The sequence below is a fragment of the Myxocyprinus asiaticus genome, chromosome 43 (genome assembly GCF_019703515.2).
Source record: "Myxocyprinus asiaticus isolate MX2 ecotype Aquarium Trade chromosome 43, UBuf_Myxa_2, whole genome shotgun sequence".
NCBI lineage: Eukaryota > Metazoa > Chordata > Actinopteri > Cypriniformes > Catostomidae > Myxocyprinus > Myxocyprinus asiaticus.
In genome coordinates this window covers 679,747-698,446 of record NC_059386.1, presented here as the reverse complement: position 1 = coordinate 698,446, position 18,700 = coordinate 679,747, and the positions used below count along the sequence as shown (strand labels likewise).

At 41.9% G+C, this 18,700-nt stretch overlaps 1 protein-coding gene across 4 annotated transcripts in view; it reads left to right on the top strand.

Annotated features, from left to right (window-relative positions):
• Positions 1–1,553: 1,553 nt before the first annotated feature.
• The window catches only part of LOC127433362 (multiple epidermal growth factor-like domains protein 10), a 155,821-nt gene continuing 138,674 nt past the window's right edge, over positions 1,554–18,700 (top strand). For 2 of the 4 annotated variants that reach the window (XM_051685191.1, XM_051685189.1), the window contains exons 1-2: positions 1,554–1,700; positions 7,775–7,891. In XM_051685191.1, the coding sequence (XP_051541151.1) occupies positions 7,802–7,891 (90 nt within the window). In that variant the 5' untranslated portion in view covers positions 1,554–1,700; positions 7,775–7,801. The remainder of the gene's footprint in view (positions 1,701–7,774; positions 7,892–18,700) is intronic. The other 2 variants (XM_051685192.1, XM_051685190.1) reach the window with 1 other exon arrangement.

Sequence of the window (18,700 nt, the reverse complement as noted above, 5' to 3'; positions counted from 1 at the left end):
GATCAGCAATTTGCAGAATCCAGTTAAAAGACTTAATTACTTATTTGGGGGTTCAGATAACATTAAATTGAATGGTGAGTCTTACTGATATAAATCTGAACCCCATGACTGATAAGATTAAAAAGAACTGTAATTCATGGCAAGGAATTTGCAAGGGATCTGTCTCGCAGTGGTCGAGTTTTGTTATCCAAAGTATAGGGTTTCTCAAGAGCATCTCTTTTCTTTTCTGTTCTAGATAGTCCTAAATTTTCTTGTTTTTTGTTAGATAAATTACTCTATAATTTCATGTGGAAGAACAAACTGCACAAGATCAAAAAGGAGGTGTTAAAATATAACATTTTAGGTTTGTGTGTTGTTGACTTTACAATATTCCACAATACTGTTATGATATTTAAAAAGAAAAAAACAAAAAACAAAAAACAATTCAACATGTAATATTATTCAGAATGTAATCTTTGAAAAACTTGAAGGTATTAATGTCTCATTGCAGTGCCCCTCCTCAGTGGGTAAATTACTAGTCAAGCTTGCTCAATTTCACCAGCAAGCATTGCTGTCATGGTCATTAATTGATAAACATATTTTCTCACCTCACTTAATTTGGGATAACTGTAATATTACTGAATAAATCACGTTTGTTTGATAATTTATTTAGTAAGAAGATTTTTATTGTTAGCCAGTTGCTAAATGACCACAGTTGTTTATTTTAAGATGTATTTCACAAAAGTACAATTTTGTATTCAGTGTCTCCAACCAACAATGCCCCAGTTCAAGGAATCCATGTGACTGATGACAAGTTTAAAATCCACTTTATCTATAATTGTCTTATTAGAAGATATATTCCAGCATCTTCTTTTCAATGGATGGCTATTTATAAGGAGAATTGGAACTTGTTTTGGCCTCTTCCTCATAAATATTTAGTGACTAATAAAGTTAGAGAGTCCTCTTTTAAAATATTACACAAATATTATCCTTGTAATAGTATGTTTTCTAAATATATTGACAAAATTAGGAAAATGTAACTTTTTGTGAGAAAGATTAGACGATTGAACACCTGTCTTTTGTGAATGTGTTACTGTTAAATCTTTCCGGAAGGATCTGAGCAAATATCTCTCCGAAAAAAAAAAAAAAAAATGGTATCTGATATATGTATTAATGCTTTTGAAATATTTTTTTATTATAACAACAAAAACGCACAGATTCAATATAGTGTCGATTTGTTTATTATTTTTGGAATATGTTTCATATATAAGTGTAAATTCTCAGGCAAGAGTCCACTCCTCCCACTATATTTGGTTGATTTGAATTCTTATGTTACACATTTATTGGCCATAAACAAAAATGTCAACGAATACTGTTTATTGATAACCTTTAAGAACTGTTTCCCACTGGCTGTTGTATTTTATTTTATTTGTATTTTCCTTTTTTGTGTGCTCTTGGCACTAAAAAAAAAAAAAAAAAACCTGACGTAGAAACCGAATCTCAGACGCTTTCTCCACAGAACAGCGGCACCTATTGGCTGTCCGCCGATGACTTCATAAGAGCAGTAGAGTCTCGCTTGAGGAGTTGAAGCTGCGCGAGTAACAGTAGTGGAAAACTCCACCAACAGCGAATTCCTTCATTAAACAGATTTCTGTTCTGTGACACTCACATTAAGCGGATTCCATGTGTTTGGATCAGACGGAAACTTTTGTTTAGAAGTGGTAAGTTTTTATTTTCATAATATTACTGACACATTATATACACAGTATTGTGACTAAACCACTTTTATTTCATTCATATTTTATATATTTCTGCTGCACGGACACAAAACAACACTTAAGCTTCATCATAAGATAAGACCAAATACATCGGACTTCATAGTAAATTAATTGGATATGTGTATTTTTTCCAGGTATCGTTAATATTAGTTCAGTTTATGAATGTTTTAATGATAAGGGGGGTATTCAATTATATTTGAAGTATTATCTAAGTACGTAGCTATAATCTTAAATCAATTAATCTGATCATTCATTACTTGAGTTTTTGTGCGTGTGTTTGTGTGTGAGTGAGTGTGTGTGTGTTTGTGTGAGTGAGTGTGTGTGTGTGTGTGTGTGTGTGAGTGAGTGAGTGAGTGTGTGTGCGTGTGTGAGTGAGTGAGTGAGTGTGTGTGCGTGTGTTTGTGTGTGAGTGAGTGTGTGTGTGTTTGTTTGAGTGTGTGTGTTTGTGTGAGTGTCACGCTCATGTGACTGTCTCTGAATGCAGCAGCACACATTAATCTCTAATTCTCTTTTCTCATTTAAACACTCAGAACTTAAATCAAACAGAATGTTTTACTCTTGTGCCTTTAGTTTTCTCTTCTTTTTTTCTTTTTAATTTATTTGTGGAACACTTTTTACAATACATGTTGTACTTTATACAGAATAGTGCATTAAAAGGTTACTGTGGCAACTCAGGATAAAATGATACATTTATAAGATGTTGAAGTAGTTGAGGACAAAACCTTGAGAGAAAGTAAGACTGCGCTGGGAAGTCCTCATGCTCCCACTGGCACATATTCAAACAAATGATGTACTGTATGCACTCTATATACAATATGTGTATCACAAACCCTTTTGACATTTAATCATGTGCATGATATAAATTATAGATATCTACAATTCTTGATATCATTAATGGAATTACTACAAGTGAAAATGTACAATTTTGATTTCAGTAAGTAGGTTTGCACTAGTAAAAATGTTAATTCTTGATACAAAAAATGACATTTTTGATTGTAACTAGTAAGAAAGCCTTTAAGATATCTTTAATTGACCTTTCATGTATTAATATCTGAAACGCCAAATCAAATATGTTGAATTCGAATGCAGTGTATTGTGTATATCAGTAAATATGAGTGAAGCTGATGAATGATATCAAGTCTCTCTATTCTGTCTGATGGTGAGATGAGCAGACGGCATTATAAGAGGATTTCTGTATTTTGCGTTCAGTTTTCTACTTCATGTCTGCAACAGTTATATTTCAGTAAACTAGTATTCTCATGTAGCCAGACCTTTGATTAAAACAGCAAAGAGCACAGACTGTGGGCCGTCTGAAGCTGAGAATATAAACTAGTTACCTGATGTGTTTACTTGTGTAGGCCACTTGTAAAATAAAAATGTAGTGTGATTCAGTGTGTTTGTGCTCATTATTCTGTTAGCAGATAACATCCATCAGTGTTGTGTGGGTGTTTTGCTGCTGTGATTCTGACCATCTGATGATGAGAATATCTCTGTTTAGAATAGTTTGAGATGCTCCAGCTGCTGGCAGTAAAGCAGCATTATTCCTGATCATAATTACAAGGTTTGTTATAAACCAACGTTTCCAAAAGATTAAAATAAATCAGGCCATAGCTTCACATTCTTCTGCTGTATGTTTGTACGTGTATTTGTACTTCATATTCAGCTGATTCTGCAGTCATTTTCCCTCTCAGAATCTAATGGAGATGAATTCACATCCATTAATATTTGTTCATTTCGAATATCACAATGAGGTGTTTTAATGAGGGAGTTTGATTTGAGCTGTTGTGAGTATCTCATATTGTTGTGTTTGTTCAGAGGCATTGATGCAGTCTTGTTGCTATTAAAAGAGAAGACGATAGGTAAAAAGATGCTAGGGAGTTAAACTGAAGCACAAACTGAGCTGTGTTGATTGACAGCAACACGTGTGTGTGTGTGTTCACTGGGTAGTTTGAGAGAAAAGCCATGACGTCAGTGACCTACAGAGATGGGTCCTCTTTCCCAAAAAATCCCATGAATTTTGAGCTATCTAATACACTTTTAACATTTCTACTTTTCTGATGATATAGTCTGGGTTTGATTTTTTCAGAGATATTGTTAAAGTACATGAATATATTGACCAAACACAACACCAGTACTGCACACTGATGAAAATATTTATTTAATTAATCACATATTATACATTTGCACATATACAGTGAAATTCTTTTTTTCCACATATCCCAGCTAATCTGGGGTCAGAGTGCAGGGTCAGCCATGATACAGTACCCCTGGAGCAGATAGGGTCAAGGGCCTTGCTCAAGGGCCCAACAGTGGCATCTTGGCAGTGCTGGGGCTTGAACCCCTGACCTTCTGATCAATAACCCAGAGCCTTAACCGCTGAGCCACCACTGTTCCCTAGTTCTCTCCACACTGTAAAATCAGTCAATACATCCATTCATAGAGTAAACACAGCAAAACATTCATGGAGACAAAAGAGAGAGCATGAATTAAAAAAAAAAAAAAAACCCTAAGCATCATCTCTTCGCCTAGCTGGATCTCACCATAGCACTTCGTCCACATCACAGGCTATGTCTTCTCTTGCAAGACAGCAAGGGGAGAATCTTCTTGAATGGCGAATCCATCCTTGCACAGAGCCTGCATCAATTAGGTCGCAGGCCTCCTCCATGGCTTGAATGAGGGGTATCCTGACATAGGGCTGGAGATCGTAAACCTTCCACTGCCATGCGGAAAAAAATCCTCAATAGGGTTAAGGAAGGGAGAGTGTGGTGGGAGGTATTTGAGTGAAAGTTGTAGATGCTGATGAAACCAGTTTTGGTCCCAGATGACAATGTATCTCATCTGCTCTGCATCCATTTGGTCTTCTGCTGTGACGATGTTCTGTAGTCTGTCTAAAAATGTGAGTATGTGGGCCGTGTTGTAAGCACCTAAGTTAGTGGAGGACCCCATTCTGCGTGATTGCAGCGCACATTGTGATGTTACAAACCAACACGTTGGCCCGGGACATTGAAAATAGCTCTGTGGCCAATGATGTTTCTCCCTCTTCCTCTTCCTCTTCCTGCAACGTTGCTTTCCATTTTTGTTGAAGACAGGTAAACTCACCTGTTGCCTTTTTATAATGCTTACGCCTGATCAGGGAGTTTACAGTTAAGCACCTAAGTGTCTTTACACCTGACAGCCGTGTTTGATCAATTGGTTCATAGGTGTGGTATTTTGTAAGGCAGTGCCTTGAAATGGCAAAGAAGTGACATTGTGTTAGATTTCTGTGTCTAATGTGGAGAAGTGTGTTTAGTGTTTTGCAAAAAGTGTGAGGCTGAGAATGTGCATATAGTTGTGCAGATCTGGGCTGAGGCTTTGCTCCTTGAGTGTCAGGTTTCACTAACTGTGTGTTTTTAATCTTAGTGTGAAAGCAATCGTAAAAAAACTGTAAATGACACCTTCATATCTGAAATCATAATATTCATTTTCATTCATTCAATTCACATGCATTTCCCTTGAGTTTGTCTTTTAGTTTTATGTAAAAAATCCATCGATAGACCATAAAGGGAAAAATGTCTCAAGTAATTTCTGTGAAAGTAACTTGATATTTCAATCAGTGATTGCTGCCTCTGAAACCCAAACATGACCAGAATACAATGAAAACACATCAGAAATGTCATTTATTCTTTGGCGTATCACCACAACAGTATTTATTTATTTTTTGCCTGAGCAAGAATACATCATGTCTATGTAATAATGGTTATGTCGATTTATTAACACTTAAAGGGGTCAAGAGAATCAAATTGTCCTTGATATTTAGACATATAAGAGGTAATTGTACTATAAAAACATGCTGTACATTTCAGAACTCAAAACTTCCTCCACAGTCTAAAAAGAGCATTTATAGTTACCACCCAGCTGAAACGTTTCGTTTTGAAATCTGTCTGTTCGTGACATCACAAAATATTGCTCATTTGTATTTACACATCCCACAACATGCGTCATGGCCCCGCCCACTGGCGCAGTTCAAATAAGAGAGCAGGCCTTGTGTGGCTAACTATTCCTTAACACCAAAGAGGGACCCATCTGGACTATCTTTAATTATTTTGTATATAAACATGAACTACACAGACTCACTGCCATGTATCTCGCCACTTTTAAAAGATGCGGTGTCAAGTTACAACTCTGAAAGGGAGAAGCAATTTTCTTTCATTCAGCTGCTGCCTCTTGTTGTTTTGAGAACAAACGCGTCATGGACCCGTTCTTTCGCCCATCTGCACTATATTTAATTGTTGGTGTATATAAACATGAACTAGATGGACGTCTTTGACCGCTTCAGTGTGTTTCCGGTGATGTGCGCCTCAGTGTGCCTACAGTATGTGTGTGTGTCATTTCACCATGCTTTGGACTGTGTGTGTGTGTGTGTTTTTTTTCGGCTCATGTCAGCGTGTATTGCTTGTGAAACATTCATAATACGATTCAAGCTTTGCAAAGGAACTGTTATTGAAGAATGGGACAATTAAAAACACTTCAAAAACGTAAGTAAACCTTTTCATTCATGAATATTTCAAATGTCATGACTGTTTGCTGAATTTGAGGGGCTGCATGATGTTATTTAATCATAACAGTGGGTGTTTGCGTTGAAGTTGTTAGGAGGCGCTTAGGCCAAAACCAAGTGTTTCAGACAGAGGGCCAAAAACAGGGTGGAAAATGATATATGATATATGATATATTACAAAATTGTGACTGTTTTGGTGCAAAAATATTTGTATAACATTATCATTGGACCTCAGGGAAGATAATACAATTATAAAAAAGCACTTCATGACCCCTTTAAAGGAACATTCCAGGTTCAGACAAGTTAAGCTCAGTCGACAGAATCTGTGGCATTTCAGGCAAAAAAATAATTTCAACCCATCCCTCAATTTCTTTAAAAAAATGCAGATACCTGGGTTACAGTGAGGTACTAGTAGTAACATTGTTACTAGAACAAGTATCCATTCTTGTTGAAACTAGTACAAATGTTAATTTTCTGTACATTTATTTCAACAATAGATTTGGCATTTTAGATGTCAATAAATGGAAGAGCAATTTAAGATATCTTAAAATACTTTCTTACTAGTTCCAAATTACAGAGCTTTATAAGAGATCTAGAGATCTGTCCACATTATAACTCAAATAGACTATTCAGATGTAATCACACTTAAGACTTGTGTATTTATTGGAGGAGATGAATAAAAGAGCAGCTTTCACATTGACTTTACAGATTGTAATCCCAGTATGTCCTGTATGCGAGTTTTGCTCTTTGTCTGAACTGGTTCCCCTCACAGATAAAGAGTGTAATGTAATATTTCCCCCCTTGTGCAGAGCTCTTGAAGTGCCACTAGACATGTACGAATGTACAGTAGTAGACACAACACTAATTTCCTGCTCACTTCTCCACACGTCGTCTACAGGGCTTATAATGCTCTTGATGTGTGGAGCTCAGCGTAAACATGACACACTGCACATCTGCTGAAACCATCAGCAATAAAACTTGAGCACATTACAATATCCAAAGAAATACTGGATGAATGATTCGGAATCTGTGTTCATGTGTTGGTTTGAGCTGAACGAGACTGATGCAGTGATCATTGAGGGCATCTTAGTAACATCTGCTCCTTCAACTGTTCTGGAGACAGTTTAGAGAGGACACACTTTACTCCTGTTGAGTGTTCATGAGCCCATTGTGTAGTGTTACTCTATCAATACTGTCAATGGGCTCACTGACTGCACATACCACACAACATTATACAAGACTGTTATCAGCAGATATCCTTACAGTCATTAGTGGTTTCTTTAAAGAGCACCTATTATGGTTTTTAAATGTGCCTAATTTTGTTTTAAAGGTGTCATACAATAGATTTACATGTATCCAGAGTCAAAAAACACTTTAATTTGCTCATAATTTAAATTGCAGCATTACCTTTTTTTCCCCAGTGTCAGAAACGACTCGTTCAATGATCCATTCTAAAGGATTCATTCTAAACTCCTCCTTTCAGAGAGCCTACTCTGCTCTGATTGGTCAGATGTCCCAGTCTGTTGTGATTGGTCTACCACTTAGTGCAGTGTTTGAGGGTGGGTCAAAGCTGTTCGTGAGCAGCCAACGAAGACCAGAGGTGGGTTTTTTGTACCAAATTACATAGGTTAGTACAGGAAGTATGTCTGGAATTACTAACGACTCATTTCAGGTGTTCAGAATCGGTTCTTTCTTTTGGGAGTCAATAACTCCACTTGTTGTGCACTTTGATTTTTTTAGACTTTTTTTACATTCACAAACAGCTATATAACACACTACATGAAAGGTAATATTTGAAAAACCATAACAGGTGCTCTTTAACTTCAGGCACTTTTATCACTGTGGACTTCTAGACAGTAAAGTCTCATTAAAACATATTTCAGTCTCTCACTTTAATTTAATTTGTTTATTAACAATGTCCAACATCACAGGAGCTTTATGTCATTCCATTCATTTCCAGCACATCTCAAATTCTGTATTGTGTTTAATAGAATTCTGTGCTGGAAATGATGCTGATGGAAATGAAATTATGAACCTTTTTTCAAATAAAATGACAGACTCCTTTTTCTTGCTCAGGATAATTTAATAGCTAACATTTAAATGTCTTAAATATACACAATTAAATCATATTTTCACACTTTTTTTAAATTTTTTTTTTTTTTACACTTTTGTCCACTTGGTTATCAAATACACAATTGAAAAAACGTTATTAGGTGCATAATTGTTTGGTGTACTGTGTGAACACAACACATTGGAAAATACTAGTAAATTTTGCACTGGCTATTTCCCTGAATGAGAAGTTGTAACATTACCTAAAAATTCAGTTTTGATGCTGTGTGAACAGAGTCGATAGATTAACGGTTTGAGCACGTACAAGGTCAGGATGCCGTAAAATGGAGATGATTCATATATACGCTGTACTGTAGAGGAAATCTCATAGTGTATGATGCTCCATGACTCAAATATGAAGTCATACAGTGAGCAGCCAATGGAAGTGGACCGAGCATGGCCACAAAACTGGACCACGAAGAAATGGAGATGGCGCTCAAAGCACTCAACAAACATTTATGGCCACTCACCTTCAACTCACATCGCAGTCTTGTCTTTCTCAAGACCACACCCAAATGAGCTCGGCCCATTTCTTTTGAGACTGAACAGAGAAGCAGCAGCATCAACGGCAGCGCTCCCATACATCCATGTTTGTTTCCGTCTGTCATGTGTCTCCTAGAACGGGAGCTTGTGTTTCCACTTGAGTTTGTGATCAGATTGACTTTACGGCCAGAGTGATTCTCAGTCATTTAGTGAGTAATGCTAAATTTTTGTTTATAGCCATTTACATAGCCCCTTTCACAAATGCAACCAGGTAAATTACAGGAAAATCATTAGGTTGCCTTTAAATGAACCACATGTGTTATTCACACATGCAAAGACTTTCTGTAATTTTTGTTTTGATAGTACCATTCACACAACAGCACCAAATGCCATTAAACTCTGTGTTGCCGTTTGCCGAAAATGACATTTACATGGCTGTGTTGGAAATGTAGTTTTTTTTTTCTCCCCAATTTGGAATGCTCAATTCCCACTACTTAGTAGGTCCTCATGGTGGTGTGGTTACTCACCTCAATCTGGCTGGTGGAGGACAAGCCTCAGTTGCCTCTGCTTCTGAGACAGTCAATCCGTGCATCTTATCACGTGGCTCGTTGTGCATGACACTGTGGAGACTCTGCATGTGGAGGCTCATGCTATTCTCTGCAATCCACGCACAACTTACCACACACCCCACTGAGAGCGAGAACCACTAATCTTGACCACAAGGAGGTTACCCCATGTTACTCTACCCTCCCTAGCAAATTTGGTTGCTTAGGAGACCTGGCTGGAGTCACTCAGCACACCCTGGATTCGAACTCATGACTCCAGGAGTGGTAGTCAGCATCAATACTCACTGAGCTACCCAGGCCCCCAGAAATGTAGGCTTTTTTGAAAACATGGTGGGGTATTATTTTTTTATCTTAATGTATGTGGTCGGTAATGTTGGTTAATGTTTTAAATTTTTTGTCAAATGTTTACATTTATTTAGTTGCTTGAGACTCAACAACATCGTATGCGATGACTTTATGAACTACAGAGAAAAAAGGGTATATGTTTATTTCACTTTTTGTTTAGATGATCATAGATTTAAATGTAATTATTTTTATTTGAATAATGGATTTTCATAGTTTAATATTGAAAGTCTGGGTCTGGAACAAGGCTAAAATCTATTCATAAAAGGCATTATAAAAAGTACCAAAAACAAATGATGAAGGTCAGGTCAAAATTCAAGTTTCTATTAAGGTGATCTTTATATAGCGAATAAAAAGAAAAGTTGTGTTTTAATTAAAATCAACCCCTGGGCAATGTTGGTTGTAATCCTATTACAAAGTAATTTGTTACTTTAATCAAATTACTTTAAAGTCAAAAGTAATGTAAGTGATTAAAATTTATTTTTTGTAATCAGATTACAGTTACTGACTTTTAAATAGCTGAAAGTGTGCGATAATATACAAGGAGGAAATATAGATATTATTTTGAATTATTTGTTTGGGAAAACAAAAGCTTTCATATGAAAAGTGTTTTAGAAAGAAATTTAAAAGTAAAGTAATTAGTAATGTGATAAACTTTTCGTTAAAGTAATCAGTAAATAAACAGGTTAAAATTTTGAAGAAGTAATTTGTAGTGGTTTACTTTTTTGAGTAATTTGCCCTACACTGTCCCTAGGGCATGAAAGTGCCTGAAGTTGAAGAAACTTGCTTGATGTGAATAGTAAAGACTGTCACTCACTGAGCGAATTGTTGTTTTGTAAAGGAGATATTTGGGGACAGACCCTCTGTCCACTCTGGAATGACTTCTGAGGCTTCAGAGACTATTGAGTTTTGGTTACTCAGTGTTCAGTGCTGTAGAAATCCCCCCTCAGGCGCCTGCAGTGCATGGCCGAGTCATCTCTTGTGTGTATACGGCTGCAGTTTTTGCGAGTGCAGCTGTGTGGCATTAACTCTCAGTGAAACTGATGTTGGACAGCACTGCTATTCCCATTAACTGCCTGCAAACACACTGGGTCACAGAGTCATCTTACACCCTCATTTACAGCTACAACACAGATATTCCTACTATGTTGCCAGGTTGTTAATACTGCAGTTGAGACACTAAATCAAGACGGAGTCCTCTCATGTGAACGCTCAGTAAATGCAACACAAGCAGCTGTAAATGGATGCTTTCAATGGAAAGTGGTTGTTTTTCATAAATTTTGGGGATGTTGTAAGTACATTGTAGACAAATAAAAATTCTGTATTTTAATGGTGTAGCAGAATAAAGAGGAGTAAACACAATAATATTTAAAGAATAATTGTGAATATAGATGCTTCTGAGAGGCGTTGATTTACAATAAACTGGGAAAGTGATGCTGAAGAGTGAAGATACTGAAAGATCTCTAGCAGGGTGTGAATTACAGGGTCTGACACCATCCACCCCGGACCACCCTAATTGTAGGTTAGGGGGGTCCAGACAAAAGTTTTGGGGCTCTTAAAAGGTAGACCATATCACATATTCAAACTACACACTGTATTCTCATTCAAATCACTTTTAATTCAGAAAACGTCATGAACGCTTCAGTAACTGCAAAAGTCAGTTAGACAAATGAGTTTGAGTGCACTAAATAGACGCCTGCAAACATAAGTTGTTTTTGCCAGAAGAAGTAACCATAGCAACAGTAGATTGCACATTCAGTTTCAATAGAGCGCAACAGTGCCCGCCCACTTTATCAGCTGTCCTGATTCCGGAAGTATTTTTCTCATTCATTTTTTTCCTTGGGAATTCATAAAATCTTTCACAAAAGAGTTGTGCGCCATGAACCAAACCAACCAGCTCCAAGGTGAATCACAACATCATGAACTTTGATTTGAAGCACAAAAGTATTTCAAAATCAGACAAAAAGACAAAAATACAAGATGGTGTGCTTAACATCTTTAATGAGGGAATAAACTACAACCCCATGAGGCATTGTGAATGAAGTAATTGAATTAAAAACTATGCTTGATTATAAGTGTAGAAACAATATATTTTATTCATTTCAAAATATTTAGACATATACAAATATATAAGTAGTTTGAGAGTGATTCGATTGCATCATTCACAGTGCATCATGGGAGTGGGCAGAGCTGCAGAGCTCTTTTGGCATGATTCTCTGATTGGTGAATCTTTTCTACAGGATCATGGGTAAGTTCTTCATCAGGAATTCCGCTTTTAAATACTATTTCAAAAAAATTTGAAAAGTTGAAAATAAAACAGAAGGATGGCTTCAACAGAAGCATATACCATCGATTAACAACCTCGGAGCTCAAGGTAGGTCTGTCTTTAAAAGTTTATATAGTAAGTAATTTATTGTTAAAATCAATTACACAATGGAAAACATTTATGGGATTTTTACTTCCGGAACCAGACAATTGCGCTCTATAGAGTGCACGAGATGAACCTCAACAGATTGCGTCAGTAAAAACTCGACCACCCTGAATGTCACTGTATCTTTGGCACACTGATCTTAACAGTGGCATACTGATGAGTGTAGTGATGATTGTTGTGAAGTCTGGAATGTAGCACAAACAGCACGTTTTATAAACTGCATTTTTTAACTGCGGGAAGGGGACACCCCTCGGAGGGTCGTTCCAAATGAAGAACTGCGGGAAGAGGATACCACTCGAAGGGTCGTTCCAAACGAAAGTACGAAAAAAAGTTCTCTATGAAGCGCCCATCCACAAGACTGTTAGCGAAGGGTCCATTTATACAGTAATGTCATGTTCCCTTCAGAGTGGCCACATCAAGAGATCTGTCTTTTGGAGTGAGTAGGGCATAAGGAATGGGTCATAGTGAGTCACAGGTGGGGCTAGTCAAGTTCAGTTAGACTTTGTCATGTGTTCCCTATCTGTCACTCACTCGACGTTGTGTTGATGTAGTGACACTAGGGGTCACTCTTGGGAGCCCGAGACACCTCTGGTCTTGGATAAAAGGCCAATGAAAATTGGCAAGTGGTATTTGCATGCCACTCCCCCGGACATACAGGTATAAAAGGAGCTGGTAGGCAACCACTCATTCAGATTTTCTCTTTGGAGCCGAATGGTCATGCTCACTGAGCTGAATTCCCACGACTGTTCATTCACCTCTGCTGGATCTGACGGCGCATTTCAGCGGCTTCTCCCCCCTCTGCACTGGTGCAATGCAGAGAATGCCCCGGGGTGCTTCGGCAGAAATAAAAGAGTATATTTCTCTAAAAGAGTGGCACACACGGAACGTCTTTTTAAAGACGCGTCTTTCTAAAGACGCTTTTCCGATTGCGTGTTATTCCTGGTTGCTTTCGTTATCTCTCGCCTTCTGACGGTCACGATCACTGTCTTTCGTGTCTGGGCACTGCTCACGTGGAGACAGCGTTCTCATTGCGAGGACATGTCCATGGCAACGATGCGGTTGCGGCTCGCCTTCGTAAGAAAGCAAGCCACCCCAGAGGCTCCCCGCCTTGGTCCTTTTACCCACGAGTATGAGGCCAGCGCGGCTAGCACTGAGGGTGATTTGGGGACCCAAATGGGACCGCCTCTGCCGGGTATCCCCCCGTGGACCTCCCATTCCCCGGCACGCTCGTCTGCCCTGATCGGGCTTCCGGATGAGTCCGCCGGCTCATCTCACAGCGAGTTCGACCTCTTATTCGGAGCCCGTGAAAGTGATGAGCTCTCGAGTGCAGCATCGGAGAGCGGGCTCGTCCAGTCGGAAGCCTCAGCTGGGCTCCTCCCTTTGGGGACGATTGTCCAGTCACAGGCTGACGCGGAGATGAAGACATGCTTTCCCGGGCAGCCGCGAGCGTCGGCTAGAGTGGAACCCTCTGCTCTTCCCTGAACCCTCGCGGCTCGATGATTGATTGGTTCCACTCAAAGCCACGCCCCGCCCCCGTTCCTTTCTTCCCGGAAGTGCATGAAGAGCTGGCAAGGTTATGGGAGGCACTTTTTACTGCCCGGTCCCGATCTTTTCAGCTTCCCTGCCCTTACTACCCTCGATGGTGGGGTGGCCAAGGGCTATTCGGCAATCACCCGGTGGATAAAGGCGCTCGCAGTGCACCTATGCCTGCAGAGCGACGCCACCTGGCGCGGGTGCCCAAAGCCCCCGTCCAAGGCCTGTAGGTTTACGTCGTCTCTGATGGCCAAGGCCTACGGTGCCGCTGGACAAGCCCCCTCCGCCCTGCACGCCATGGCTCTCCTGCAAGTCCGCCATGGCGCTAAAGTAACTGTACGAGGGTACTTCCGCCCCGAGATTGATGCAGGAACTGCGCTCGGCAACCGATCTCGCTCTCAGAGCGACGGAGGTCACGGCGTGGTCTCTCGGGCGGACGATGTCCACATTAGTGGTCCAGGAGCACCACCTTTGGCTCAACCTGGTCGAGATGGGTGAGGCCAACAGGACACGATTCCTTGCTGCCCCCATCTCCCAGGCTGGCCTATTTGGCAACACCGTCAAGGACTTTGCCCAACAGTTCTCGATGGTGGAGCCATAGATGGATGCTAGCCGGCATATCCTGCCCCGGCGCGGCTCAAGATCCCGCACCCCGTCTACTCATCCCCCTGCGGTGACTGCACCGGCTCCACCACAGCCCACCCCTTCGGCCCGGCCCCGGTGTGGAGCCCACTGCAGGAAGCAGACGCCACCCGTCTCGCGGCCGCCCAGAACCCGTGAAAGGCTTCAAAGCGCCCTTGAGACGGGCGACCCAGGGATGATGAAACCCGCTGCTCTGGAGCTGGTAAGCAGATCTCTCCATCTTTTTGTTACCTTTTGCATTTAATTGCGCTGCATGCCCAAGTGGCTGCAGTACTCAAGAGTTTAGCAAGAGCAGTTTCCTTGTTCCCTGGGTCACGTATCCGGTGTGCACGGCCGTCATCACGACCACCGTCCACCACTCTATTTGGCAGGTTTGGCGCTCCAGCGGCGGTCTCCCGCCCCTGAGCGCCCAACTGTGGCACAAATCCGCCCCCGATGTGACAGTCTCCACGGGTCATGAGGACAGGCCTCTTCCTCCCCGTCCCAGGCTGTTCTGGGGGTGGTCACAAGGAGCCAGGTAAGTGCTTCGATGTCCTTAGACTCAGCACGGCCACGACGTGGTGTGGCACCTTGAGCTCCGCCTCGCCGCGAGGCCCCACCTGCCGGTACGTCCGATGACGTTGTCCCTTGGGACCCCCTTGCGTGGAACTTGGACGCGTGGCTTGCGCTTTCCAAACCATCACGATGGCTGGTTCCTTCCTGCAGGAGATGTTGGAAGGGAGGCTGTCCATTTCCACCTTGAAGGTGTACGTTGCCGCCATAGCAGCACACCACGACGCAGTCAATGGTAAGTCCTTAGGGAAGCACGACCTGATCATCAGTTTCCTGAGAGGTGCCAGGAGGCTGAATCCCTCCAGACCGCGCCTCGTTCCCTCATGGGACCTCTCTGTAGTTCTTCAGGGTCCACAGAGAGCCCCCTTTGAGCCTTTGTAGTCAGCTGAGCTTAAGGCACTCTCCTTGAAGACTGCCCTCCTGACTGCATTCACTTCCATCAAGAGGGTATGTGACCTGCAAGCGTTCTCTGTCAGCGAAACATGCCTGGAGTTCGGTCTGGGTTACTCTCACGTGATCATGAGACCCTGACCGGGCTATGTGCCCAAGGTTCCCACCACCCCTTTTAGGGACCAGGTGGTGAACCTGCAAGCGCTGCCCCAGGAGGAGGCAGACCCAGCCCTGTCGTCGCTGTGTCCGGTGCGCGCTTTATGCATCTATTTGGATCGCACGCAGAGCTTTAGAATCTCTGCGCAGCTCTTTGTCTGCTTTGGTGCACAGCGGAAAGGAAGCGCTATCTCCAAGCAGAGGATCGCCCACTGGCTCATTGACGCCACAACTATGGCATATCTCGCCCAGGACATGCCGCCCCCGGTAGGGCTACGAGCCCATTCTACCAGGGGTGCCTCTCTAACAGACATTTGCAGAGCAGCGGGCTGGGCAACACCCAACACCTGTGCAAGGTTGTACAACCTCCGGGTGGAACCGGTTTCGTCCCAGGTAGTGGCACGCAACAAGCGGATAAGCCCGGGATATCCGGCCGGGTGGATCGCTTGCACATAGCGCCTTCCACCTCCTTTTGAGCTGAAGATGTGCGCCATTAATTCCCAGTAGTGTTCACAAGTTTGTTCCCTGGTTGACTTCCTCCGAGCCCTGTGGCAGTCGAGTTTTCGGAGAGATTCACTGCCGGCCCAGTACATGCGCTAAGAGCCCTGTTCTGGGGTAGGTGCTCCGCATGTGGTGGTTCTCTGTAAGGCTAACCCCATGCGATATATATCTTCTGCTAATTCGTTTCCCTGTTGGCAAACTGCGTCTTCCTTGGGCAGAGCCCCTCTGCCCCGTCTCCATGTTTGTAGTAACTCCTCCCCCATTGGGCAGGATCTACCTTGAAGACTCTCCACATGGTTGGAAAGACCATGTGATGTATTTTTCCATTTAAATATCCCCCCTCTCTTTGGGCGAGGTGTGGTCTCTGCTGTGTCTTCCCTTTGGGAGGGACACCCCCTGACTAGATCTGGAGGCCCAGTCGGATAATCCCCCTTCTTTTTTAGGGAGTGGGAAAAAAGAAGGGGAAAAAGGCCACGACTGGGTTAGGCCTGTCTCTGTCTTTTGGGTAGTCGACTTGTCCCCAAAAAGAGCCATTCGACACTCATAACTATGTTGGGGGAGGTTATGTGTCGACCTGGTGTGCTGGCTATGAGGCAAACAGTAGTCTGCCCACCACACACCACCAGTTCACGTAACACAGTTCAGCCAATTGTGGCATTGCGAATAGGGACCCCTACTGTCACTACATCGACACAACGTCGAGTGAGTGACAGATAAGGAACGTCATGGTTACTTGTGTAACCTCCGTTCCCTGATGGAGGGAACGAGACGTTGTGTCCCTCCTGCCACAACACTGAACTACCCGCTGAAATGGCCGGACCTTATATAGGCTCCTCAGCATAAAACCTGAATGAATGGTTGCATACCAGCTCCTTTTATACCCGTATGTCCGGGGGAGTGCAAATACCACTCGCCAATTTTCATTGGCCTTTTATCAAAGACCAGAGGTGTCTCGGGCTCCCAAGAGTGACCCCTAGTGTCACTACATCGACACAAAGTCTCATTCCCTCCATCAGGGAATGGAGGTTACACAAGTAACCATGACGTTTCTTTTCATTATTCTTTTGTGAAGTGTTCGGTGCTGACCATGATTTGAGCAAAGAATTCAGATGATGCTGATATAGAAAATTGCCTTAACAATCTAGATCTAACTACATAGAATACAAGTGGGGTAGTCCAGTGGCATTTCTGTACATTAAAAGTATCATAAAGTATCAGATCAGTTTGTGCCAGCCAGAGGAAGACATATTGCAGCTGCTTGAATCTTCATTCCTCTGCATTCTTCTGTACTGATCATCTGAAATGAGTTGGTGTGCTTTTCCCAGGGCACAAGTAATACGGAGGTCAAGTTCTTCTCTTAATCTCCAGCTCTTGTGCTGCCTCTTTTTCATTTAGAATTATGCAGCACTAGTAATAGTCTTCAAACCCAGGGTAAGTGTGTACTGTCTTTGTGGTGGTGTGAAGGAGCCACACTGTCTGTAGTGTCCTTCACAGTCATTCCCAAGTATTTTTGAGTTGGTGCAGTTCTTCCGGTTCTTAAAGTTGTAATGACATCTGCCATTATGAAGTAGATGATGGCTCAATCTGTGCAGTTTTGTTTTACATGCATTGTATAATGTATTTATGTAGTTTACTGTATATATACATTGTCCAGTTTTCTTTTTTTTTTTTTTCAGTTTTGCTCTAAGTCCTCGTGGTGTAGTGACTCGGGGGGGAGGGGGTTTAATCTGAAAAATTGATTCCGTTTTTTATGTTGTGTTTGTATGTTTTTATGTTTGGAATAAATAAAATTGTTAATAACAAAGTTTTTGCCGCAAAATATCCCATTATGAATGCTGAAATAAATGTGTTATGTTAGATTGCATATATCGGTATTTGTGCTGTCAGTCACATACATCCAGGGGCATAGTTGTCAGGGGAGATGGGGGGATGTAACCCCCCCCCCCCCCCCCAATAATCAAAACAAGCAAGTACAACCCCCAATATTTATACCATGATCAATGGAAACATGTAAATGCTTCACGTTGCAACCCACCCCCCCCCCCCCTCCAAGTCGCTGCAAGCCACTCACATCCCGGGCAACCTCAATACTACAGCGGACGCGCTGTCACGACAGGTTACCCTCAGGGGAGAGTGGAGACTCCACCCTCAGGTGGTCCAGCTGATTTGGAGTTGATTCGACAGGCATAGGTGCACCTGTTCGCCTCCCAAGAATCTTCCCCACTGCCCGCTCTGGTACGCCCTGACCGAGGCCCCCTAACCCTAGCCAAATCTACACCCTTGAGTTCATAACTGTTTCAATTACTGACTATTTATTGAAAAGTCCTGCCCATTTAAGAGCTTGACCAATCATCATGTAGAGAAGCCAAGCTTCCAGATGGGACAAAATTACATTGATTGAAAGCCTGATGTCCAATAAACAATCAGATGCAGATCCAATGCAAATCAAACTCATGAAGCTCCCAAAGACTCCAAGAGAAGCGTCCAGGCAGTACACAAAATTAAATTTTTACGAACATCAATCTCTCCTCCCCTGAAATCTACTGGTACAGGTCAGGGTCAGAAATGATGGGGTGCTCAGGTCAAAAATGCCACTGAAAGTGACAAAAATGCTCCAGAAATTCAAAATATAGAGGGAAAAAATGCCACATAAATTCCTCTATTTAGGCCTAATTACACACATTACTGTGTACAGTATGAGTTG